The sequence below is a fragment of the Alosa sapidissima genome, chromosome 3, assembly GCF_018492685.1.
Source record: "Alosa sapidissima isolate fAloSap1 chromosome 3, fAloSap1.pri, whole genome shotgun sequence".
In the NCBI taxonomy this organism is placed as follows: domain Eukaryota; kingdom Metazoa; phylum Chordata; class Actinopteri; order Clupeiformes; family Clupeidae; genus Alosa; species Alosa sapidissima.
Genome location: NC_055959.1, coordinates 19,576,430 through 19,601,259, shown reverse-complemented (window position 1 = coordinate 19,601,259; position 24,830 = coordinate 19,576,430). Strand labels below are relative to the sequence as shown.

General features: G+C 41.0%; 3 protein-coding genes and 1 long non-coding RNA gene across 5 annotated transcripts; 3 read left to right on the top strand and 1 right to left on the bottom strand.

The window, feature by feature from the left end:
• Nucleotides 1-2,898: 2,898 nt before the first annotated feature.
• Nucleotides 2,899-12,705, top strand: si:ch211-139g16.8. Of its 2 annotated transcripts, none has more exons than XM_042086128.1 (7): nt 2,899-2,959; nt 9,505-9,630; nt 9,875-10,204; nt 10,419-10,516; nt 10,600-10,656; nt 10,862-10,975; nt 12,370-12,705. In XM_042086128.1, exons 2-7 carry the CDS (start codon nt 9,576-9,578, stop codon nt 12,421-12,423), a joined length of 708 nt encoding a protein of 235 aa, XP_041942062.1. In that variant the 5' UTR covers nt 2,899-2,959; nt 9,505-9,575; the 3' UTR covers nt 12,424-12,705. The 2 variants fall into 2 exon arrangements, with proteins under 2 accessions (XP_041942062.1, XP_041942061.1); XM_042086127.1 differs by lacking the exon at nt 2,899-2,959 and adding an exon at nt 9,062-9,104.
• LOC121705250 lies at nt 10,985-12,363 on the top strand. The gene is made up of 3 exons (XR_006030742.1): nt 10,985-11,813; nt 12,049-12,055; nt 12,092-12,363. It is a non-coding gene; the product is annotated as an uncharacterized LOC121705250 (long non-coding RNA).
• Nucleotides 12,706-12,795: 90 nt separating the features above from the next.
• Nucleotides 12,796-17,416, bottom strand: mfsd13al (major facilitator superfamily domain containing 13a-like). Its single transcript, XM_042086125.1, has 6 exons — nt 17,043-17,416; nt 16,080-16,808; nt 15,354-15,508; nt 14,751-14,834; nt 14,144-14,287; nt 12,796-13,872 (listed from the first exon to the last, which is right to left on the bottom strand). Exons 1-6 carry the CDS (start codon nt 17,244-17,246, stop codon nt 13,731-13,733), a joined length of 1,458 nt encoding a protein of 485 aa, XP_041942059.1. The 5' UTR covers nt 17,247-17,416; the 3' UTR covers nt 12,796-13,730.
• Nucleotides 17,417-17,535: 119 nt separating this feature from the next.
• Nucleotides 17,536-24,382, top strand: cdr2a (cerebellar degeneration-related protein 2a). The gene is made up of 5 exons (XM_042086124.1): nt 17,536-17,819; nt 18,698-18,810; nt 20,229-20,377; nt 20,760-20,945; nt 22,325-24,382. Exons 1-5 carry the CDS (start codon nt 17,738-17,740, stop codon nt 23,301-23,303), a joined length of 1,509 nt encoding a protein of 502 aa, XP_041942058.1. The 5' UTR covers nt 17,536-17,737; the 3' UTR covers nt 23,304-24,382.
• Nucleotides 24,383-24,830: the final 448 nt, after the last annotated feature.

The window sequence follows — 24,830 nt, the reverse complement described above, 5'->3', positions numbered from 1 at the left end:
TCAGTTACAACAGCAACCTCCAGGGGGCATCATTGCATTTTTGTGAAAATATAACCATCAATCTTCTGCTGTAGCCTTACAGTAAATATGCTGGTGAAAGAGTCACTGTAGAATGACAGTTAATATCTATTAAAACAAAGACATCATGTATTTTGTGTGCATAGACCTATTTAACTGCATAATATGAAAACGACGGGAATATATTTCAAAACAGGCATCAGTGGCATAAATATGTTATCTTTACAAAGGCATTTGACAAAGTGATGCCAAGCTAGTTCTATAGAATGCTATAGCATTTATAAAGAGTCAGAAAACAGACTAAAATAGAATCACACTTTAACTTATTATGAAATAAGAATATAAGTCAACAAGAGTACATAAACTATGCTAGGCCTACAGTACATGACAGCTTTGGACAAAACCGTACCATATCCCATAACCATAACACGATTAAATGATGAGATCAGATAACCCAAATAAACATCACTCAGGAAATGTAAAATATCTTTGGTTGTAGACCAGTGAGGCCTATATCCAAATATTAGGCCCGTCATAGGTTCTCAAAAATCAGGTTGCAATATTAGGCTACTGTTTGCATTGATTTTGCCCATGTATTGACAAAATATGGCTGTTGTAGGTTTTTTGACACAATTATATAATGTTTCATAGGCACATGAGTAGCCTAATATAACAGATAGATAGATAGATAGATAGATAGATAGATACGTTATTGATCCCCAAGGGGAAATTCAAGGTCCCAGTAGCTTAAGACATATAACAGATACTGTTCCAAGATAGTCCATAACATACACACACACATTCACTAACAGCAGAAAAAAGTAATTAAAAGTATATAATATAAAAAACACAACTAAGCAATAAGGACAGTAGAAGATAAAGAATATACTAAATATACTAAAATACAAATTATACTAAATAACACTTAATCTAAATTAATTCTAAAAACAGTATCCACATAGTGGGTGATTCAAGATGCGCTTGCAATGACTGAGGCAGGGACTGAGCCTGTGATTCTCTGTGCATAGTAACTCTGTTTTTGTCGGGGTTACGTAGGGGTTACTCAGTAAGAATAGGGAGGGTGCCTGGAGATATCCCTTGGGCAATTCCCTATATTCAGCTGTAAAGTTAACCTAAAAATGCAAATGTTATACCCTTTTGAAAGAAAAGCTTGAAATGTTTACCCATTTTTCATTTTTTCTGCAGTAGTATGTATGCCACATTGTGAGCAACTTAAAAGTGTTAGATCCAACATTTTTCTTTTACGATCCCCTCTGAACATGTCTGAAGTTGGAAAAAAATGAAAAGAAAAGTCAATTGAGGGAGCCAAAGTGATCAACTTTAGTTTTTTGGAGTTTTCTCCACCAGGTTAATTCATTCTGTATATACCTTATAGGATGTTATTCTATCCCCCATGTTGCCAGTCATGTATGAAGGCAATAGGCATGCATTTATAGCAGAAGGGAAATGCAGTTCAGTTTAAAAAGAGGCAGACCTGTTCAATTAGTTGTATTAGTAGTATTTCATTGGTTACGGAAACGTATGGGTAGTTTGCTTTGTTACAGTTGCTTCCACTGTTGCGAAGCCTGCTTGTTGTCAGTTCAATCATCATTTACATTGATATGGGATGGTGACTAAATTTTTTTAACCAGATCTACTTCATAGGTGCCCTAACGTACAGAATTAATATCCCCCTGCCAGCCAATCAAAGAATGGTATTTCTTGTCTCTTGGGGATACGTTTTCAATAATAGGCCTAGTCTATGCCTTGTTAGGATACCATGATTAGGCTATTGTGTGGGTAGCCTATTTTTGTATTTTCAAATGACTAATTATTTGTATTTTTCATTTTCATTTCATTTTTCATTTTCATGAGCCAGTATTTGTAATTTGTAACAAAATAGTTTTTGATGTATTTGTGCCCACCTCTGCCCAAATCCATGCTACTCATCGGCGCCCCACCCTGGTGGATTTACACTTGAATTATATACGCAGAAAACAAGCTTTTTCTTCGCGCCGGCATAGCACAGGGGTTACTTCTGTCTACAATTCTCTTTCCAAGAGATCCGTACTCCACCTCTCCCGTAAAGGGGATCGAACCCCGTGCGCTGTCCGGCGTTTTACTGGTCAGTAACATGAAGAAATGTTATATTGTACTACTAATCAGATGTAATGAAAAAGAGAAAATATAAGATAGTTCGTAGGGGAATAAATGCTGAAATGCTGAGGTCGACGTGAGTGTGGATAACCTCTTGCATCTGCGTGATGTATTGTAGTCTGCGGAGGACGAACGAGAAACCACTCGTTTGATAAATCAGCCAGTATGGCCTAGTGGACAAATAACTTTCAGGAATAATCTGTACTGCAAAAACGAATGTTGGTAGCGGGTGTTTTAACAGCTGCAACAAATAGAGGCTTCATAGTCATGGTTCGTAAATTATTTTCATAAAACTCCAAGTTACCCTATCATAACTTCACTCTTCAAATTCTTCACTGCACTGTAGCCAAGCCAATTAACTGACAGTATGATAGTACGCTATTTATTTTCTGTACAATAAACACATTTATTTGTTCAACTTTTGCAATATTATGCACTTGGCTAAGGAACGCAAAGCTGCAGGAGAGAGAATGCACGTAGGCCTACGCAGCGATTACAAAATGTGTAGGCTATTTGGTTACCAACAAAGAATGTTTGCCATGTCAATACCTCAAGACTTCAATGCCATCATATGGACCCTTTCAAGAGAGTTCCATTATCAGCATCATAGTTGGCCCCACAAGACTTCATTTTTAACATTCCATATGTTATCTTAATGCAGAGGAAGTAGATTGGGGCCCAAATAGAACGTTCAAGCATTGTTTTTGTTTTTATTGATGAAAGGGTCTATAGTCTACAACGTTTTTTTTACAGAACAAAAACAGAAAGGATGGAGGCAGCAAAGGTAAGACGAGTAATTTCAGATGGGACAAGAACAAGGTAAATTTATATGGTTGTCAAAACGTACCCTAAGCTTTAGAGGAGCTGATTATCATACAAAAAGAGCACACTCGCTTTTTAAAGTCATACACAACGGTAGCCTAAAACTAAACTAAAGGTAAATGTTACAAAGGTGGCAAAATTAATATAGGCTATTGTTAGCCATGAAATTAGTACTAACGCTCGTTCATATTTTACATTATTCCCCCCCCCCCTCGCTAGACTATTTCAATTTTCTGAACAAGTTAATGGTAGTTTCCGCTTCAAGTGTTTAAATTACAAAATAGTATTTTGTATTAGAAATACTGCCCATCCCTGGCAACGTGGTAAAAAGATGAAAATGTCTTGATTTTACTTCCAATTCATTTTACATTCGCCAAGGTAACATTAACATTTTTCATAACTCCATGTAGGACGTTTCTGTACATAAATGTAAGCACTGTGGCAGTAGTAATGCAATATTTAGAAAATGTAGGCTACTCTTGTACTCTTGATACTCAAGTACTTTTAAAAACAAGTACTTCAGTACTTTTACTTAAGTAGACATCTGACTGTTGTACTTTTACTTGTACTTGAGTAAAATTTAGCAAAGGGTATCTGTACTTTTACTCAAGTAGCCTAATGAAGCTGTGTACTCTGTCCGCCTCTGCAATGGGTTAGCCTACAATCGAAAACGTAGCCCGAAAAAAGCAACACTTACCCCAATAATGTTCGATTGACTGAATGAAAATCTTAGGGATATTTATCCTGCAGAGGAGTTGTTTGGGACTGGTTGCTAAGGGCTGCTTACATCTAGTAACAGTGCGTCTTCAGATGTGCTTTATATTCGCCTTTCACTATAGACAAGGTTTTTCTTGGTGGCATAATAATTTTTAGAGGGTGTAAGATAGCGATTTTTGGATCATGCGCCAGACCACACCTTATGCCATTACTGTAATTGCCACATCCCTGGGCGCAATAATTTGATAAAATAAAAGTGGAGCGCGTGGCGAAAAATTCATCACTGACTGGGTGTACGATATCAATAAGACTTGAGCTTTTATTGCATGTATTACTATAACTGTTTTGTCACTGTTTCAGCCATTTTGACACTTCTGTTAGGGAAACTAAGCAAAGGCCTGTGTGTTAATTGTGTCGATGTGATATCAGAGTTGACGGAAGCATCCAAGCAATTAAAAGAAACTGTAAATGTTTTGGAAAGGTGAAGTGTGAAACCAATGAACAGGTACCAACACATTGGTAAGACATGATTTCTGCTGTGCTAAGACGGTAAAGATGAAGATCAAGTGGATACCAGTTGCATTAAGCGTAGGCCTATTGCAGTCATGAAAAAATTATAAATACCTATTTTTGTCATATTAAATCATGCAGCCTTACCAGAAAAGCCTAATTGAAAACACAACAAAAAAAACTCATTCAAATGTATAGCATATCATTATTTTGAGTAACCTAGGCCTAAAGAGAAACTATTTAGGGTAAAGAAAAAGCCCAAAGGCACCCAAACCTATCCCCTACAAAATTATCTAACATTAGACTACATTCAAAACCCACATTATATTTAAAACCCAGACAAGACTTCTCTAGACTAGCCTACACTCTAACGCCCTCTAGAGCACAATCTGCATTAGAGTATGCTTTAAAGCCTAAGATCTGCATGTTTTTCACTGCGCAGGGCTAGCTCAGGGGTTACTTCTATATGTTTGAGAAAACTATACGTCTTCTCCGAAAGGGGTATCGAACCTCGGGCGCTGTCCCAGTGTTTTATCTCTCAGTAGGCTACCTTTGAAGAAACTGAAAGGTTTAGCCCTAGGTTACTATTGAGATATTATAGTCTATACAACAATTTGAATGACAAATCCCTAGAAAAATAAAATTCCTTCCACACGGAAGCTGGCCTTTGTACAGTTTCAGTTACAACAGCAACCTCCAGGGGGCATCATTGCATTTTTGTGAAAATATAACCATCAATCTTCTGCTGTAGCCTTACAGTAAATATGCTGGTGAAAGAGTCACTGTAGAATGACAGTTAATATCTATTAAAACAAAGACATCATGTATTTTGTGTGCATAGACCTATTTAACTGCATAATATGAAAACGACGGGAATATATTTCAAAACAGGCGTCAGTGGCATAAATATGTTATCTTTACAAAGGCATTTGACAGAGTGATGCCAAGCTAGTTCTATAGAATGCTATAGCATTTATAAAGAGTCAGAAAACAGACTAAAATAGAATCACACTTTAACTTATTATGAAATAAGCATATAAGTCAACAAGAGTACATAAACTATGATAGGCCTACAGTACATGACAGCTTTGGACAAAACCGTACCATATCCCATAACCATAACACGATTAAATGATGAGATCAGATAACCCAAATAAACATCACTCAGGAAATGTAAAATATCTTTGGTTGTAGACCAGTGAGGCCTATATCCAAATATTAGGCCCGTCATAGGTTCTCAAAAATCAGGTTGCAATATTAGGCTACTGTTTGCATTGATTTTGCCCATGTATTGACAAAATATGGCTGTTGTAGGTTTTTTGACACAATTATATAATGTTTCATAGGCACATGAGTAGCCTAATATAACAGATAGATAGATAGATAGATAGATAGATAGATAGATAGATACGTTATTGATCCCCAAGGGGAAATTCAAGGTCCCAGTAGCTTAAGACATATAACAGATACTGTTCCAAGATAGTCCATAACATACACACACACATTCACTAACAGCAGAAAAAAGTAATTAAAAGTATATAATATAAAAAACACAACTAAGCAATAAGGACAGTAGAAGATAAAGAATATACTAAATATACTAAAATACAAATTATACTAAATAACACTTCATCTAAATCAATTCTAAAAACAGTATCCACATAGTGGGTGATTCAAGATGCGCTTGCAATGACTGAGGCAGGGACTGAGCCTGTGATTCTCTGTGCATAGTAACTCTGTTTTTGTCGGGGTTACGTAGGGGTTACTCAGGAAGACATATAACAGATACTGTTCCAAGATAGTCCATAACATACACACACACATTCACTAACAGCAGAAAAAAGTAATTAAAAGTATATAATATAAAAAACACAACTAAGCAATAAGGACAGTAGAAGATAAAGAATATACTAAATATACTAAAATACAAATTATACTAAATAACACTTCATCTAAATCAATTCTAAAAACAGTATCCACATAGTGGGTGATTCAAGATGCGCTTGCAATGACTGAGGCAGGGACTGAGCCTGTGATTCTCTGTGCATAGTAACTCTGTTTTTGTCGGGGTTACGTAGGGGTTACTCAGTAAGAATAGGGAGGGTGCCTGGAGACATCCCTTGGGCAATTCCCTATATTCAGCTGTAAAGTTAACCTAAAAATGCAAATGTTATACCCTTTTGAAAGAAAAGCTTGAAATGTTTACCCATTTTTCATTTTTTCTGCAGTAGTATGTATGCCACATTGTGAGCAACTTAAAAGTGTTAGATCCAACATTTTTCTTTTACGATCCCCTCTGAACATGTCTGAAGTTGGAAAAAAATGAAAAGAAAAGTCAATTGAGGGAGCCAAAGTGATCAACTTTAGTTTTTTGGAGTTTTCTCAACAGGTTAATTCATTCTATATACCTTATAGGATGTTATTCTATTTATCCCCCATGTTGCCAGTCATGTATGAAGGCAATAGGCATGCATTTATAGCAGAAGGGAAATGCAGTTCAGTTTAAAAAGAGGCAGACCTGTTCAATTAGTTGTATTAGTAGTATTTCATTGGTTACGGAAACGTATGGGTAGTTTGCTTTGTTACAGTTGATTCCACTGTTGCGAAGCCTGCTTGTTGTCAGTTCAATCATCATTTACATTGATATGGGATGGTGACTACATTTTTTTAACCAGATCTACTTCATAGGTGCCCTAATTTACAGAATTAATATCCCCCTGCCAGCAAATCAAAAAATGGTACGTTTTCAATAATAGGCCTAGTATTCCTTGTTAGGATATGATTAGGCTATTGTGTGGGTAGCCTATTTTTGTATTTTCAAATGACTAATTATTTGTATTTTTCATTTTCATTTCATTTTTCATTTTCATGAGCCAGTATTTGTAATTTGTAACAAAATAGTTTTTGATGTATTTGTGCCCACCTCTGCCCAAATCCATGCTACTCATCGGCGCCCCACCCTGGTGAATTTACACTTTAATTATATACGCAGAAAACAAGCTTCGCCTTCGCGCCGGCATAGCACAGGGGTTACTTCTGTCTACAATTCTCTTTCCAAGAGATCCATACTCCACCTCTCCCGTAAAGGGGATCGAACCCCGTGCGCTGTCCGGCGTTTTACTGGTCAGTAACATGAAGAAATGCTATATTGTACTACTAATCAGATGTAATGAAAAAGAGAAAATATAAGATAGTTCGTAGGGGAATAAATGCTGAAATGCTGAGGTCGACGTGAGTGTGGATAACCTCTTGCATCTGCGTGATGTAGTCTGCGGAGGACGAACGAGAAACCACTCGTTTGATAAATCAGCCAGTATGGCCTAGTGGACAAATAACTTTCAGGAATAATCTGTAGGCCTACTGCAAAAACGAATGTTGGTAGCGGGTGTTTTAACAGCTGCAACAAATAGAGGATTCATAGTCATGGTTCGTAAATTATTTTCATAAAAGTTGCCCTATCATAACTTCACTCTTCAAATTCTTCACTAGACAGTAGGCTATTTATTTTCTGTACAATAAACACATTTATTTGTTCAACTTTTGCAATATTAACCCCCCCCTGTGTTTTCCCCACCTCTGCCTAGGCCTATTAGCCTATTAGATATCCCAAATATAGTACAGGCTACTCACCAGCGCCCCCCTGGTAAATTTACACTTGAATTATATACGCAGCAAACAAGTTTTGCTTTCGCGCCGGCATAGCACAGGGGTTACTTCTGTCTACATTCTCTTTCAGAGATCCGTACTCCACCTCTCCCGTAAAGGGAGATCGAACCCCGTGCGCTGTCCGGCGTTTTGCTGGTCATTAACATAAAGAAACTCTATATTGTAGTAGCCAACTATTCCGATGTTATGAAAAAGAGAAAATATAAGATACCAAGCGAACTAAGGGGAATAAATGCTGAAGTCGACGTGAGCATAACCTCCAGGGGGCATCTGCGTGATACTTTTCCCTTTCAGATAAATATGTAAAGCACGTTCTTTTTCTAGTTCTCCCGAAAGGTATCGAACCTCGGGCACTATTTCAGTGTTTTATCGCTCAGTAGGGTAAGTTACCTTGAAGAAACTCAAAAGTTTAGGCCTAGGTTACTATTACTGTAAGAGATAGCATGGTCTTTATAAGAATGTGAACCCTATATCAGAACCTCAATGGGACATCTGCGTGATACATTTCTCTTTTAGAAAAAAGATGGCAAGGGGAATAACAGTAGGCCTAAATATTCTTTGAACTATTCAAACATTCATGAGCATGTCCTATTGTACTGGCAGAAATGGAGTGTGTGCACTGATGAAAAAGCATACAGAAACGTGTAGGGCCTACTGTTTAATATTTGGTTGGCAATCAGTTTGTGATGCTAGGACTAGTTGATCCTGCCTTTCTCTGTCTCTGTCTGGCATTTACAGTGCATTTAGAGTAGTAACAATAATACGCTTTATTTGTATAGGCTAGCACCTTTCATACACAGAATGCAGCTCGAAGTTCTTTACATTTGGAGCATGTAACACAATATTAGAGTCAGTCAGTCATTATCAATCACTTTCACTTTTCTTCATTGCTGTGGCCGTTAATGATCCGATCAGCAACATATCAGAAATAAAGAAAATAACATGCAACACAATTATAGAGAAGTCAGTCATTCCCCTTTGTTGCTGTGGCCGTTTATGATCCAATCAGCAACATATCAGAAATACTATATATAAAGGCTTTGCTAACAAATGCTTAGGCTAACAAATGCTTAGGCCCCGTTGATGCAGACTCCAAGCAGCCAGCTTTAGCATGTTCTTAGCATATGTCGTAATTATTTGACTTTATACACAGACATTTAAGACTGGCAGCCTTAAAAACTCAGAGATGGAGGTGCTCTGCCATTCAGAGCTTTGTAAGTAATTAACATAACCTTAAAATAAATTCTACAGGGAGCCAGTGCAGTTCAGCCAACACAGGGATGATGTGTTCTCTCTTCTTGGTCTTAGTTAAAAGAGTGGCCTTTTTATCACAGAACTGTGGGACTGCTGCAGATTTGTACATTGAAGGGCGATTTCTTTCAAGCCAAAAAAAATAAAACCGTTTTGAGAGGCAAGTTGCCAAAGGATCATTTATGGTCATATATTATTTCCACTGAAAGATCTTTAGCTTATTTTTGTGTTCTGCTGCATGGCAAAGGATAGCCTGTGAGTCACCAGGTTACTCATACTCTCTGAGAAGAGTGACTCAAATTGGGCCAAGAAATAGGAAGAACTTTTGTAGATAGCTCACTTCTGTTTTTCTCTCTTTGACAGTGCCGGTAAAGCCACGTTCACGTCAGAAACTCGAGACACATACGCAGCGGAGGTATACTGTAGAATCTTTCATGGCACACGAGGCGTACATCTATCACCGAGTTGCACTCACTCTCATCTTTACAGGTAAGGATCACAGGCCATCTTCCCCTTGCTCTAGCAAACAGGAGGGTTTTCATAAGTCTTCATATCTGTCATAGTTTTTCTGTTCAACCTCATTCGTTGTTAAGTTCTAGCTGTAACGAATATTCTACAAATATATACCATCCAGTGTGAATTATTTCAGCAGAGCTTAATAACACTAATAATTGGAAGTCAGATGCATACCCATTTTGTGACACTTACCACAGCAACATGTTATTCTGCCAAGTTTTCCGTGTAGACTCCTGCAAGATGGAGGTCAAAGAGAAGTCAATTACAGAAATATGGCTGATGGAGGAAGAGTCCCATAGTATTCCCTGTGATGTCAGTGTAACTCAGTGTCCTGGCGGGGTGGATTTTTCCTGGCATGTCTTCAGGAAGTCCTCATATGAATGGCTAAACCTGGACGCTGGCTCATCTAAGTTTTCAGTTCTGAATGAGGGGGCACTGGAGGTGAAGTCCTTTCACGTGGTTGACAGTGGGATTTACCATTGTGGTGTGGAGTATCACAGAACAGGGAAACAAATCATTGGAAATGGCACGGTTGTGACAGTCACAGGTAAGAGGAGATTTGCAATAAAGGTGAAATGGGATTGTCTTTAGAGAAGATAAAGGAAACTGACTTCTTGTTATGATGTATTGTTGTTAACATGTTTACATCTGTGATAATGGTGAATAATAACTGTATGAGTTAAGAGAGAGACGTTGGATTTGGTCATTTGTCTTGTTGTAGTGTGATTGTTAACATGTTTACCTGTGCCCTGTGTTTACAGCGTTAAGTCATCAGATCAGACAGGCTTTGCTCTGGTTTCTGTTTGCAGTGTTGGCCCTCTACAGTCTAATAGTCCTTACTCTCCTCATTTTGAAGATGGTAAACACATTTGTGTCACACAATTATTTGAACTAACTAAGTGTTGAAAACTTGTTTTTGAAATAATTTTTGATTTTCTCCAGACTGGACGAGACATACCAATCCTCAGGGGGAAATGTGGAAACATTAATGGCTCAAAGGTATAAACACAACTATCTGCTGTATTGCGAAATGCATGCTTTGTATGCCTTATGATGATCTGCAGCTTCTCCTTTTCATGCATGTGTGATATAATGTATTAAATATATGTTTCGGTAAATTGGCAATGTTGACTCAATTACTTAACCGTGTATTATAAATGTATATATTTGTATGTCTGCCTCTTTACACCATCCTGTCTTGCAGAACAACTCAACCAGAAGAAGACACTTCCGGGCTGTGGTGCAAGAGCTATATAGCAAGAGGAACTTACACAGCTCTCCAAAACCCCCAGGCCTTCCACAGTCAGCAGACAGCCAGGTTCAAAACTATATCATATTATGGCTCATTCTGTGCCCCATAGGTTGTTGACCTTGCACCGTCTCAGATTTTGTTCAAACCTCGTCTATAATACCATGAATGGTCCAAAAACCAAGGCCAGTCAAATATTTATTTTATAAAAATATTCATATTTTTCAGCACTTGATATTTGTTTCAGTTGTTGTACATCCTAAAAACACATATCTGGGAAGCAGTGTTTGGGCATATATATAAAAAATATATATTTTTTAAAGTATTATTCATACCCAGCCCAAACTGTGTAAAGCAGATGAACAGGTTCTCAGTATGACTGAACAATTAAAAGTTTGTATGGCATGCTCAATGATTTTCTCTAAAGGCCCTAGATTTGAAAAAGTGCAAAACGAGTGACATTGAGAGTATAAACTTGAACACATTTCATATCAAACACTATTTCATCAATGTTGTTCCAATATTTGAGCTGTCCACATAAAACAAACATGACAACAAAACAAGAGAAGGTTATGATTTACTAGAATGGTAGTGGGGTAGCTAGTACATGAAAATCTATGTGGTAGTAGCTCAATGTATGGGTATTTAGTGTGCAAATGCCAATACTGTAGATAGATATACCGGTAGTTCAAATATTTGTTTTACCCCAGGGACAAGAATGAGAAGGCAGATCAATGCAAGTGTACTAGGAATAAAACACAGTGAAACACTGACACTTTGTATACTGAGCTATTCCCCCATAGATTTGTTGTGCTCCTAATGGCTACCCCACATGGCATTTTTAGTCCTATGAAAATGACCAAAACATGCAATTATAATTATACTTAATATCTTCATGTGTTTTTTTGTAGAGACTTCAAATATTGGCACATTCATAAAGTATTGAATTTGCAGACAAAATACTGATTGATCCCATGTGGGTACAAAAAAGTTTACAAGACCCTCAAAATCACTCATTTGGCCCTTTGTTCAAAATCTAGGGTCTTGTGTAAAATCAATGGGCATACAGAACAAATATTTAATGGTCCACTCATACTAAGAAGTTTGTTTGTCCTCCATCTTACACAGTTTGGGCAGACTAGGATAATAGTTTTTTAGATATTATTGTCCAAATATATCTCCAAGATAATCTCCAGGGTAAGGCATTTTTGAGTGTACAAATGTTTTTTTAAGGATGAAAAATCTGAGACAGTGTGGAGACCATTTTCCTGGATTCTGTCTGATTTTACACAGAATAACCCGCAAGATAACTGCCCAATTATAGAAGTTCTGATAAGAATTAGACAATTTCACCATGTGTCTTCATTGTTCTTGCCTAAACAAGAGCCTAAAATTGGTTTGAGCATTATTGCTATGTTAAGGGTTTTTGGATGGTGTGTGAAATTGGCCTTCTTCTGTTTCAGTTTGAGAACCCACATACCCCAACACAAGATGATGACATCTATCAAAACATGTGACTTAAACCACCGGAAGGAGTAGTGGGAGGTCAAAATGTTCACAGTTGTCACCTGACTAACCCAGAATGTTTACAAGTACAATGGCTGGTCCTGCAGCAATAGGATTTGATGTCCTGTTTAAAATCTTTTAAAATGTAAAATCAAATGATGAAGCAAGAATTCATTCAGTATACATGTGAACTCCAACTGCCCTTTTTGTGTTTGGGTACTCACACAATGACAACATTTGTAACCTGATAATTTACTGTATTTTTTAAATAAAGATAGACCCTCTGAATGTCAGGAAAGAGTTTAAGAATGACAAAATACAAAGTCAAGAAAATGAGTCATTCAAGTAAGCATTGGCCTCTGTACCAACAATTCGACTGAAAGTCTCATACAATAGCTTTACTGTTAATAGTCCTTCCAAACGCAAACCTTTTATCTAAAGTCAGTTTTGTAGTCTGGTGACAAAACAGTCTTACACAACTGATAAAAAGGAAAAGAAAATTCTCAAAAAAATATAAGCATACAAACCAGTTCAAATTGTTTGATATCAAATATAGGTTACAACTTAACTCTTCTCTTTTATCAGAACAGTGGTTGTTTTTCAGCTGTAGTTATTTCATGAATTCTGCACAGCTGGCAGTAACTTTAGTAGCAATCTTCATTTAAGATGTCTCGTATAAATCATTAAGACACGTGTGTGTGAAATGTCTGTAGTCAATGGGTTAAAACCCCATTCTACTGTCAAGGCAAGGCCACGTTATGAATGAAATTGATAGTCACTGAGTTAAAACAAATATACCAAATTTAGTGAACACTGGCATGTTTCAAACCTTGGCCCAAGTCTGGAAATGTCATTCTACATTCTATACTAAATGTTTCAGCAGCCCTTAACTCCATTGTGTGATTTTAGCATTTTCATTTATGGCTAATTTGCTACTAGGGTAGCTAATCTCACTTCTTAGCTCTTTCATGTGGCTGACTTCCAATAGGTAAAGATGAAACCTGTCCCTTTGAAACAGTTATTGTCAAACACTGAAAATCCCAGTGGTGGAGGGCCAATGCACTATTTAAGGCACTCACTCACTGAACCATTTTAAGGCTCACCCTATTAAAGAAAAGACAGAGTAAACAAAACAGCAACTGCCATCATAAAGAAGATATAAAAAAAACCATCACATTTCAACAGAGTTTAAAGCACATCATAGTCCTCTGTTCTTCTACATTCATCCAGTGAACATTTTCACTGTATAGCTTCCAGTGCATATTCTGCCCATAGGTCAAACACAACCAATGGAACGGAGATCTACAGTATGAGTATATCAGCCATCGATGTACTTGGAGTCAACAGTGTGACTGTTTCTGATGGAGAACGGCCGCCATGCCAGCACTTGTAGTGCAGAGACACAGAGGGGCACCAAACACACCAGGTAGAACATGGCTCCATATAAGGGCTGTAGTACACTGCAAAGTTAATAGAAGTGTTATCATTACAGAATGCATCAGTACAGAGTACATAATTATTACCACCACATTGTTCTTTTTTCCAACTCAAGTAACTTCTAAATGTAAATGACCATGACATTTTAACATTACCCGTACATGTAAAACAGTTTGATTAAAAAACAATTCAGTGATCAATTTGAACAAGACACATTTTAACCAAGCCAGATGATATCCCCAGTGACATATGTATGATGGGAAATAGAAATCTAACGAGAAATCAAAAGTGTACCTCGGGTCTGTGGCCTGTGAAGTGTCTTTTAGACTTTCGTAGCCATACTGGTTCAGAACAGAGACGACCAACATGGGGGCCAATGACTGCGCTGGTTTAGTGAACAAAGCGTTGGTCCCAAAGACCATGGAGGACAAAGGGGTGCTGGAGAGTCAATAGAAGGTTTTTGCATTAAAACCGTAACATGCAGGTTCCACAGAATCAATCGTTAACTTGTGTAGAAATCATTTGTTATGGTTATGTTATGCAACTTTTCAGTCTAAAGCATTGCTAGTTCCTTTCTATTATACAGCCTTGTGCACTCTTAAAACAAATGTGTTGAAAACAACACAACTTGTGTTGTTTTTAACACATCTCTGTGTCCAGATAGGGACAACACAATTTGTGTTGTTTCCTTTTTTTATTTGTTACCCAATATGGGTTGAAAATAACACAACTTGCATTGAAAACAACACATTTTTAACACATTTCTGTGTCCAGATAGGGACAACACATTTGTTTTAAGAGTGTGTCATTTCGCACATACAACACATCCAAAGTCCACCAATAAAATGGTGTTGTGTCAATCGGAAGATAAAAATGCACAAATGGGATGGACACAATTCACCTGCGTTTGTATCTCTGGAGATCAGAGTCGATGATGTCTGCCAGGGGTAAATTAAAGAGACTGAAGGCAGCCTGAACCAAAACCCTGAGAGAGTGAAAATAAGATCATATAATATGATTAGATTATTAGATCATGTCAACTTATTCATTACTAGCTACAATGTTCACACAAGTTACAAGGCAAAGCTTTTCCCTCTGTGTATGCTAATGACATGGTAAGGTTCACCACTAAGCATACAAAACCGATTTACATGTATAACTGTCTGAAGATAATTTTCTTAACTGGCTGTACAAGTACAGTGAACAAGTTTATTGGCAACTTACTACCAACTTTGCATTTAATCATATTACTACATCTGGATAGTAGATTTTCACAAATATTGCTTTAGAGAAAAAGAAAATACAACAGAATCAAAAAAGCTTCAGTATAGTAAATACGAAGCACTAAATCTGTTTAATAAGACACATTGCAAAGAGAACAGGTGAAGAGTTACACAGCAGGTAAGAGATAGATAGGCATACACAATAGAAATAACCACAACCATGCATGACCTCATGCACCTTCTAGCACAGCATAGGTTAAAATGCACTGCTAAAGGCTCACATGTTGGCGGTGAGGAAGATGGCCAGCAGATAATAGTGGTGTCGGCCCAGCAGCAGCATGATAGCGGCGCCCACTGCCTCCACGTGAAAGGCGAGCAGGATCAGCCGGTAGTAGCCAACGCGCTGCAGCAGCCTCTGGCTGCTCAGGACCAGGATCTGTGGAGAGCAACAGCCAACAGCCTCATTTCTCATGCAAGAGAAGAAGATGTGTGTGATGAACAGGTGCATCACGGAGAGTCACAGAGACTCTGTCTGTCTCTCTCTCTCATAAAGTCAAACACCCAGATAATTTCTGATCCAGCAACACCAGTTACCAGTCAGGGTAGACCTTGTTAGATTACCATGAACAGTATAAACCCTGGTAGCCTGTTCCAATGAGGCTTTGTTTTTGTTTTTTTAATCACACTGTTACACAGACATATTAACCTTTATCCTTGAATACAGATGAACAACATGCTAAATTATGATGTTAATGATAATTTGTCCCTCTTGAAAAGTAGAGGAATAGTCCAGTCAATGGAGACTTTTGATACAAAGTCCAGTCTATGGAGACTTCTTATAGCAATTTGTTAAACACTCAGACAAGTGTTTTCACTTGTAATTCACTTTTCACTGGTAATGGAATGGACCCTCTAATCCTTAAGAGCTATAACACCTCAGATACCAACTCGGCTTGGGTGCTGCTTGAACACTGCCCAGCCTGTTGAACTGCAGGAACACACACTACCTGTGGGCAGATGAAGCCGGCGCCATACATGAGGCTCTTGGCCAACGAGGGCAGCACATCGGGCGGGATGAGGTACTCAGCAAAGATCATGGTGAAGTTGTTGCAGAAGGCCACCATGAAGACCTGGAAGAAGTTCATGAGCACGAAGAGCTGGAAGTCCCGGTTGGCGAGGATCTGCCACGTCATGGAGAGCACTGAGGCCAGAGAGAGCTGAGGCTCGGAGGAGGATGGGGAGCCGTCCGACTGGGTCTTGCTGTCGAAGCGGGTCTCGCTGTTCAGGCCCGTGTAGAGCATGCAGCCGGCGCCCAGCACGGCTACAATCATGCAGAAGGTCTGGAAAGCGCCAAAGTCCTCCATGTTGCTCGATACAAGGCCGCAGAAGAGCACGCTGGACGAGCCCACCAGCGACGCCACCTGGCTGTACTGGATGAGGCGGAGCCGGCTCTGGTGGTGGGCCGAGATCTCGGCGAACAGGGCACACTGGGCCAGCAGGACGAAGGTCAGCATGCCGTCGAAGGCACACAGGGTCACCATCAGGTGCAAGCCGCTGAGCCAGTCGCCGGACTGGTAGGCCCGCCACGGGAACCAAGCGAGCAGGAAAGCCAGAGCGTAGAAGGGAGCACCATAAAGGATGGAGAGGCGTCTGTGGGAGCAGCATGGTATGCGAGAGTTATCCTGCAGGTACCCAAACAAGGGGTCGTTCACCGCATTCCAGATCATGTAAACTACCTGGAGAGGGAGTAGAGTTACACAGTTGTTTATTCAGCCCACATATGAATTCCTAACCCCTTTATGTGGCGGCACCTTTTTGGCTGTTTTGAACTTTTACGTTGACTGTGTCGCACCAGAAGAAGAACCTGGACTAAAAACAAGGCCCCGCCTAGGTAAACTATAGCCTAGGTGTGTGTTTAATAATAACGTAAGATTTCATTCTGCGACTCCATTCATGAGACCAGTACTCACTTGAGATTGGTGGAAGGCTCCCTCTGAGATCTTGTACTTGTTTAGAAAGAGCTTGACATAATAGAAGCTGAATATGCTGTTCATCATGCTCGCCCCAACAGTTGTCATCGCGTAAGCCACCGCGGCTGGGTGTGCACCTATACTTGCTGTCAGGTGTCTCACCACGGCAAAGGGGCCCTGACCCCTGACTTTCTCCGAATTCATAGCTGCAAAACTTTTGGCGCGATTGTTTGTTCAATAACTTACACCCACCGCAACCAAAAAATCACAAGTTAGAGACGTTTACTATATTTTTGATGCATAATCAGGAACCGCTGTTTCCCACAATTTGTTTTCAGCAACTGATGTGTTTGTCAGGATGCATGAACACGGAAGAAGGCGTGACAATAACTACCATGTGACTACGTCAACAGTAGAAAGGATTGGCCCTTGCGATATGCCCTACCCCTTGGACGAATCATTGGCTGACTGTCTAGTCAGTAAATTCCAAACTCTTGGTCCTCCTGGGCGATTTACTTCGGGGAGTTTCAGGGCTTGGACTTTGCCACGTTGCTGTGGACGCCGGGCTTCGCTGCTGCAGGATGTTGTGACTGAGGCAATACGGTGCAACCCTGTGGGATGAACGAAAAAGTTAAAGCACACGAAACAGCTGGTGGAGATAGTAGTGCGTTTGTTTGAGTGGAGCGCTTTTAAAAATGCTTACTGACGTGGTTATCGAGGAGGATTTCGAGCTGAGAGGCGAAGACCTTTGGTACAGCAAACAGGACCTTGAGAATGGTAAGTTTATCTTTTTTCAATTTTAGGATGATGTTGATGATGATGTAGCCTAGAAACGGTCGCACCCATCAGCAAAACTAAACGATAGCCTTCAGCAATTAGGCAGGATGGTTTGTTTCGTAGAACTAAACTGATGTTCATTCAAGCGAAGCGTCATCTTCTCTGATCCTATTGCACATTTTAATCCAGTGTATCCCAGTCAGGAGCAATGTTTTTTAGAAAACATATTTTTTTATTAGTTACATTTATAAAAGTGTTGTTCATGTAGGCCTTTGCATGCATAGTGTTGTACAACAGTAGGACTTCTACAAATGTAGATCTGTAGTCTGTCTAGTAAAATAAAATTTGGTTGGCTACATACAGAAGCCTACATCCCCAGGGGATGAGGTTTGTAAATATGAGGTTGCAGCCAAACTGCATATTTCACTGAATAAGTGCACAGTCTAGCCTTCTTCTTTCTTTGACTGGTATAAAATTCCTCCAAACTACAGAAGAGGTTCTGTACACATTCGTGTCTGTTGATCGACACTGCTGCCTTTGATTCAGGTTTGAGCTGAGCTGATTTTTTTTTGTTATTCTTTCTCTGACACTGTAGTTTTTTTTTTTTGCATGAATGCTCTCTTATTTAAAAGAGTGAAGTGATGATTGCCTGTGGGTTTTGTCTCGTGCTTTAAATTCTTGTGACACTCACACTAGCTATACTACCAGTGACCTTCCCTGATATTGTCAGACAGTCGTGTGTGTGTGTGTGTGTGTGTGTGTGTGTGTGTGTTCGGTTGCTGGTTTCTCACTGTGCTTTTCGGATTGCTAAGATGTATACATTTCATAAATCTCTCTTTGTGTATGTGTGTGTCTGTTCTTATGTGTGGATGTCTTAGATTTACATTTGGCCGCTGAGCTTGGCAAAACTCTGCTGGACAGGAACCATGAGCTGGAGCAGAGCCTTCAGCAGATGTACACAAACAACCAGGAACAGCTGCAGGAAATCGAGGTGACTGGCCACTTCTTGTAGGCCTACTAAAAAACAGGATTAAGCAAAAGCAAACCTCCAGACATCCAAAAAACCAAAGTCGACTTCCAACAGCATTTTTACAGATTTTCTGTACTGTCTGTACCTTCCTAATTACTACCTAACAACTTTTATATTATACAACAAGCTTAAGTCTTATTGTGTTGCTTGACCTCTTTATGAGATGAAGAGTAAAAACCGGACTTGATCTGTGTCTTTCCATGACAGTTTTGGCACAGTGCAGACTGAAGGCATAATTGGCCACCTATCTGTCTATATATAGCTGGTGCGTACGTGTGCGTGTGTGTGTGTGTGTGTGTGAGTGTGAGTGTGAGCCGCAGCCGCCTCTCACCTATGGGTGTGTTCTCCAGTGATAGATTTAGCCTGTCTGCTCTGTGGTGGAACAAACAGCTAAGGATTTCCTGCCCCTGCTCCTTCTTCTGCCAGGCAGTTGATGGGGTTGCTCAAGGGCCCTTCCTGTTTGAGTTTCCTCCCTCACCTTTCTCCCTACAAGTCTCTGTCACCACACCAGAGCCAAGATAAGGCTGCTAAAGCGTGACGCTCTTGGCCTGTGACGACTGACGAGCTGAAACTAATCTCATTATTCTGACCTGAGTAGGTTTGTGCTGTCCCTGTCCACTGCCACATTGTTTGTTGATTGAGAGAGATTGCTGAAATTGTGTCATTACAGTTGCTGACATTAATAGGTGCAGATGCCATATTGTGATTGGATTATAGCATATAGATGCTGTATAGAAATTGCAGCTGTATTTGTGGGTTTTGATGGTGTCCACCACAACTGTGGCTCACTGACTCCCTGAATGTAGAGCCACAAGCTTGCTCATTATGTTTTATGGCTTATGGTCTTACAGACTCAATGCAAATGCATTCCCTAGTTGGCTTAGCATAGCTCACTGGGAAGGACATGACGCCTTTCACGCTTTTCATGATGCGGTGGGGAATGGACTTTACCTCTTGGCCATACCTTTTCTACTTGTTTGCATGTCATTCTTGTAGCACCGACTAATTTTACTACCACAATAAAATCACAATAAAGCGTAATAATGTCTGGCATTAGGGCTTGTCACACTGTAGCACTAAAGCATGAGAAGTTTCATCGAAGAAAAAAAACCTAGTGTGAGTAAGCATTGAGTAATTTAGACAAGAACTTCGACTCATCAGATATAATAGACATAATACAGATAAATGACAGTGCAAGAGATAGGCAGAGGAAGTTGCATGCAACACAAATATCCGGCTACTGCTGCATTTGGCAGTACCAAAAACAAAGCACCAGTAATTTGGTTGAATATAATACAACCATATTGCACATATAGTACACATCGCATATAAGGCACCCCAATTTCTGCTAACTCACACTGCCTTCCTCCCTCTCCCAGTACCTGACCAAGCAGATGGACGTGCTGCGTCAGATGAACGAGCAGCACGCCAAGGTGTACGAGCAGCTGGACGGGGTGGCCAGAGAGCTGGAGCAGGGCAACTGCAAGCTGATGCAGGACAACCGGGCCGCTCAGCAGAGGATCCAGAGGTGAGAAAACAAGGTGGATGGAGTCCGAGGTGAATGGGGTCATTTGGCCCGCTTGCTCTCCTGTAAGGCTTTTGGCCAAAGCTTCTCCACGAGTCACTATTGGCATCGTTGATGATGATGATAAATGAGGCTTTTAGCCATACTGGTTGCTTGTTTGTGCTGATATTATCCAATCTTGCCACTGATGTGACATGTTATGGTGTGAGGTAATACCTCATGAAAATGTATGTCATGTACAAATGTATGTGCATTACAGAGCATCTCAGTACATGAAAGTTTGCACTTTTCAATATGCAGCATGCCCGTAGAATGTGCAGGTGCGTTTAATGTACAATGTGCCTATGTGTTCGTCATGCCAAACTCTTGTCCCCTCTCCTGGCAGCCTGACTGAGACGGTGGACACTCTTCAGGCGCACATGGACGAGCTGCAGGAGCAGGTGGAGCAGCTAAGTGCAGCCCAGTCGGAGCGCAGCCGCAGGGAGAAGGCCCAGCTGCAGCAGCGGCGCACCAGTCTGAGTGCCCAGAGTGTCCCCTGTCTGAAGGAGCTCTACGACCTGCACCAGGACAAGTAAACCGACACTCTTAAGCTTAATACACAACACGATAAAATACATCACAACACATACTGTATGACCTGAAATACACATTACATATATAGCATATAAGATGGCATCCCACACAACACAGTACTACATGGTATTGCATGTGGCTGAATCCCTTTATCCTGAACTTTGCTGTGTTGCACATAATGGATTTAATACTGATTTAATGCCTAAGCCTAAAGGCAGGTTTGTATAGCTCATAAGGACACAGCAATAGGCTAAGTGACTTACCTACAGGCCTAATCATAACTCTCATGACTCTCCTTGTGTCACAAGGCCCTATTGTCCCTTTGTTTTGCTTACAAACAAATAATTATGAAATGAGCTTTCGGTACACTGCTCCAAAGGTTCAAGTCCATGCATGCCCTAATTAGCACAACCGGATTGCAGTCATGTCATCTGATTGGGAAAGGATATTAGATATTGCCTTTTCTTGAGGCCTGAGTCTATCTTAGAGTCAGGTAAGCATCAGTCCCATGCAGCGCAGTAGGGCTGGTTTAGGCCAGTCAGATGCTGACGCCTCACGTGTTGCCCAGTCCAGTGGGTGACCTCTGGGATCTGCTCATGGTGACCCGCATGCTTATTAGCACATCAGCGCTCGCTCGCATGCTGACTGGACAGGTGCGGGGCTTGCAGACCTAGACACCACAATCTGGCCCGGGCCTTTCTGACTATAATCCAGTAATCCATAATCCACGCCTTCCATGTCAAGGAGGGCTGAGAATTCAGGGGCATGTTCAGCAAGCTTCTCTATTAATTAGGTACTGTATACTGCCTACTGTATAAGCTTGCTTATAGAGTTACCTTATTGATGTGAATTACCATATTACTGCTTTATTAGTGCATACAGATGAAAATCATCTTGACAATGAAACTCAACCATTTGAAAATCAGAGATAATTTTCAAGCCTTCATAAACATATGGTTGAAAAAAACTAAATGTAAATTCCATAAACGCACAGACTAGTCCATTGCTTTATTTATATATTTATTTACCCTCTGGATCACCCTCCCCGACCACATCAAATAGTCAAGCACCTTACCATCCTTCAAACAGGCCCTCAAAACTCACCTCTTTGAACTTGCTTTTTCCTGTTAACAGACTTTCTCAGTTTCCCCCTCCTTTTCATTGCCCACCTCTCTAGCTTTGCCTCTGATTGTCCATGCACCTATGTGTTTTCTTTTCTTTTGTCTGTTATGTAACCTTGTGTGTTTGTTGTATCTATGTATTTAAAGCTGTAAAGCTTCTTTGAATGCCTCGAAAAGTGCTATAAAAATAAATGTATTTATTATTATTATTTATTGTGTTTTTGTTAAGCCTGTATCTACTTCTCTGGCTCTTCAGGTGCCTGATGTCCACTGACGTCCTAGCATGTGAGCGTCCTTGGGTGCTTCAGCCGGAGGAGCAGACGGCCGCAGCGGAGGCGGAGGAGGAGGAGCGGGCAGCCCTGTGTGGGCTGGTCCAGACCCTGGAGGCCCAGCTGGAGGTGGAGCGCTCGCGCCGGCACGAGGCCGAGCAGGAAGCAGAGGCGACGGCAGAGGAGAACAGCATGCTGGGACAGCGTCTGGCGGCATTGGATGGCTGCCGCATCCGTCAGGCGGAGCTGGAGGCTGAGGTAGAGGAGCTCCGTCAGCTGTGGCGCTCTGAGATGGCTAGTGCCAGGAGGGCACAGCAGCGGGCACTGCACGATGACGTGTCCCTTAGCGCAGATGGGCAGCCCGGAGGGGAGCATGAGAGGGGAGAAGAACTGGAAGAGGAGGAGGAAGAGCAGGAGGAGGAAGAGCAGGATGAGGGAGAGGAGGTGGTGGAGGAGGAAGAGAGAGGGGAGGGGAAGCCGCGGGCGCGATGCCAGAGCGAGGGGGCCATCCAGGGCGCCAGCGGTGAGGAGCTGCGGCGACGCCACAGGCCCACCTGTGCCCGCCGGCCCCGGGCGCTCTTGACACGCCGCGGGGTGTCGCTGCTCAGCGAGGTGGACGCTCAGTACAGCGCCCTCCAGAGGCAGTACGACGAGCTTCTCCGCCGCTCCCAGCACAGCGCCGCGGCCGGCGGCCCGCTCAGCCACAAGGCTGTCCAGACGCCCGCGGGTGGCGGCAGCTGTCCCATCTACGCGCACGCCGCTGCCCACGCCGCCGCCCACGCTCCTCGCCGCCGCCTCTCCAGCTCGGCGTCCGGCGAGCCGCCCGAGTACAAGGCCCTCTTCATGGAGATCTTCAACTGCATCCAGAAGACCAAAGGGGACCTGAGCGACACCAGCGTCCAGGCCCTCCACAGAATGCAGACGAGACGTCTGAGCCAGTCCATCCAGACGGATGAGACACCGTGACTCACTCCCACAGAGAGGGTTGGCTACCACAGTTACTGCCTCTTTCCCCTGTCCTGGGGTTGGGGCTGCAGCTTCCTCTAGGCTTGGGCATCAGTAAGAGCAGAGTGTGCAGGATTGGCTTTGGGTTTCTCCACAGATGCTTCTTTTTGTTTAACCTCCTGCCATATCGGAGCTCAGTTCTGTTAAAGAGTTGTGTCTTTACTTTACATGGCTGGGTGCTGGACAAGCTTTGGTGTGGCGTTGAAGCTGTTTAGTTTTGTAGGCCTATGTCAGGGGTCAGCTGAGACTTGCTGTGTTTCTTCCAAAACAATTGCAAGTGAAAAGTTAGATGCAAGATGTATTAAATTACCGTTGACTTGACATTTTGAACCACAAAGTAGACCCGATTCAACGAAAACATATACATGCTGAATTTAGAAGCCAATGAATGTAATGACTTCAGTTCTTATATATTTGCACTTGATTTGATATCAATACAATGATGTGTGGTGCTTTGGGATTGAAGAACATTGCAGCTATTTTGAGATAGAGTTGCATAGCTGGCTTGCATGTGAGTGCCATATATTCTTATAGTAACGTTAAATGTGAATGATTACGTCCAGAATGATGAAGAAAATCTCATGGACTGTCCAGAAGCTACAAAGCCTGGGCAAGAAATGTGTTCAGGGAGTCCATACTGTTTAGGCAGTGGATAAAGTGTTTGTACTTGTTGTTGGAACACAGAGCAGATAGACCTACCATGGAGACGCTAAACTGCTTTGCACACGACCGTATTAACATTTTCCTCTTATTTATTATTTATTATAAATTATAAATATTTAGAAATGAGAGTTTATTTATTTTGTACCTTCTCGTGTGTTTACAGTTATGCATCTCAAATGGATGAAATTATTGTTCATGTAACTAAGTCAGAGGTCAGTTTTGTAAGTTACTTAGTGGAGGCAGAGATTGGATTTGACACGCATTCCTGCAGTCAGAATTACACAACAAGCATAATCTTGTAGTCTCTGTTACAGTAGCTAGCAGTTGTCTACTTGAATCAAAGACACAAGGTGATTTTGTGTTTTTTTTTTTTTTTTTGTTTTTTTTTGCAGAAGAACAGATCACATTTTCAGTGTTATTGCTCTAATGCAATGTTCTAAATGTGTAATGTATTTTGTATGTGAGAACCCAGAGCTGAGATGGAGGAGATTAAGTCAGTATGTGATCGAAGGACAAAGGAATGTTGATCGTTGATGGAGAAAAAAAAGATTGGGAAAGGATTCCACTGTTAATTGGTGTGTGGTACAAGAGCGTTGATTAGGGGCTCGGCGAGGTGTGAGGCTTGCATTCTTGGGTCCTCTCCATCCTTGCAATCTACAGTAATGCTAGCAAAGATTCGGTGCAAATTCTGTTCTCTGTTTGTGGCCCTGTGTAATTGGATTACCTACTTAATGTAAGCACAAGTCACAAACAGTGGAAGAAAGTCAGTAATGTTGCTTTTGACATTTAAACTAGATAAATATTCCTTAGTTGGAACTCCTCTAC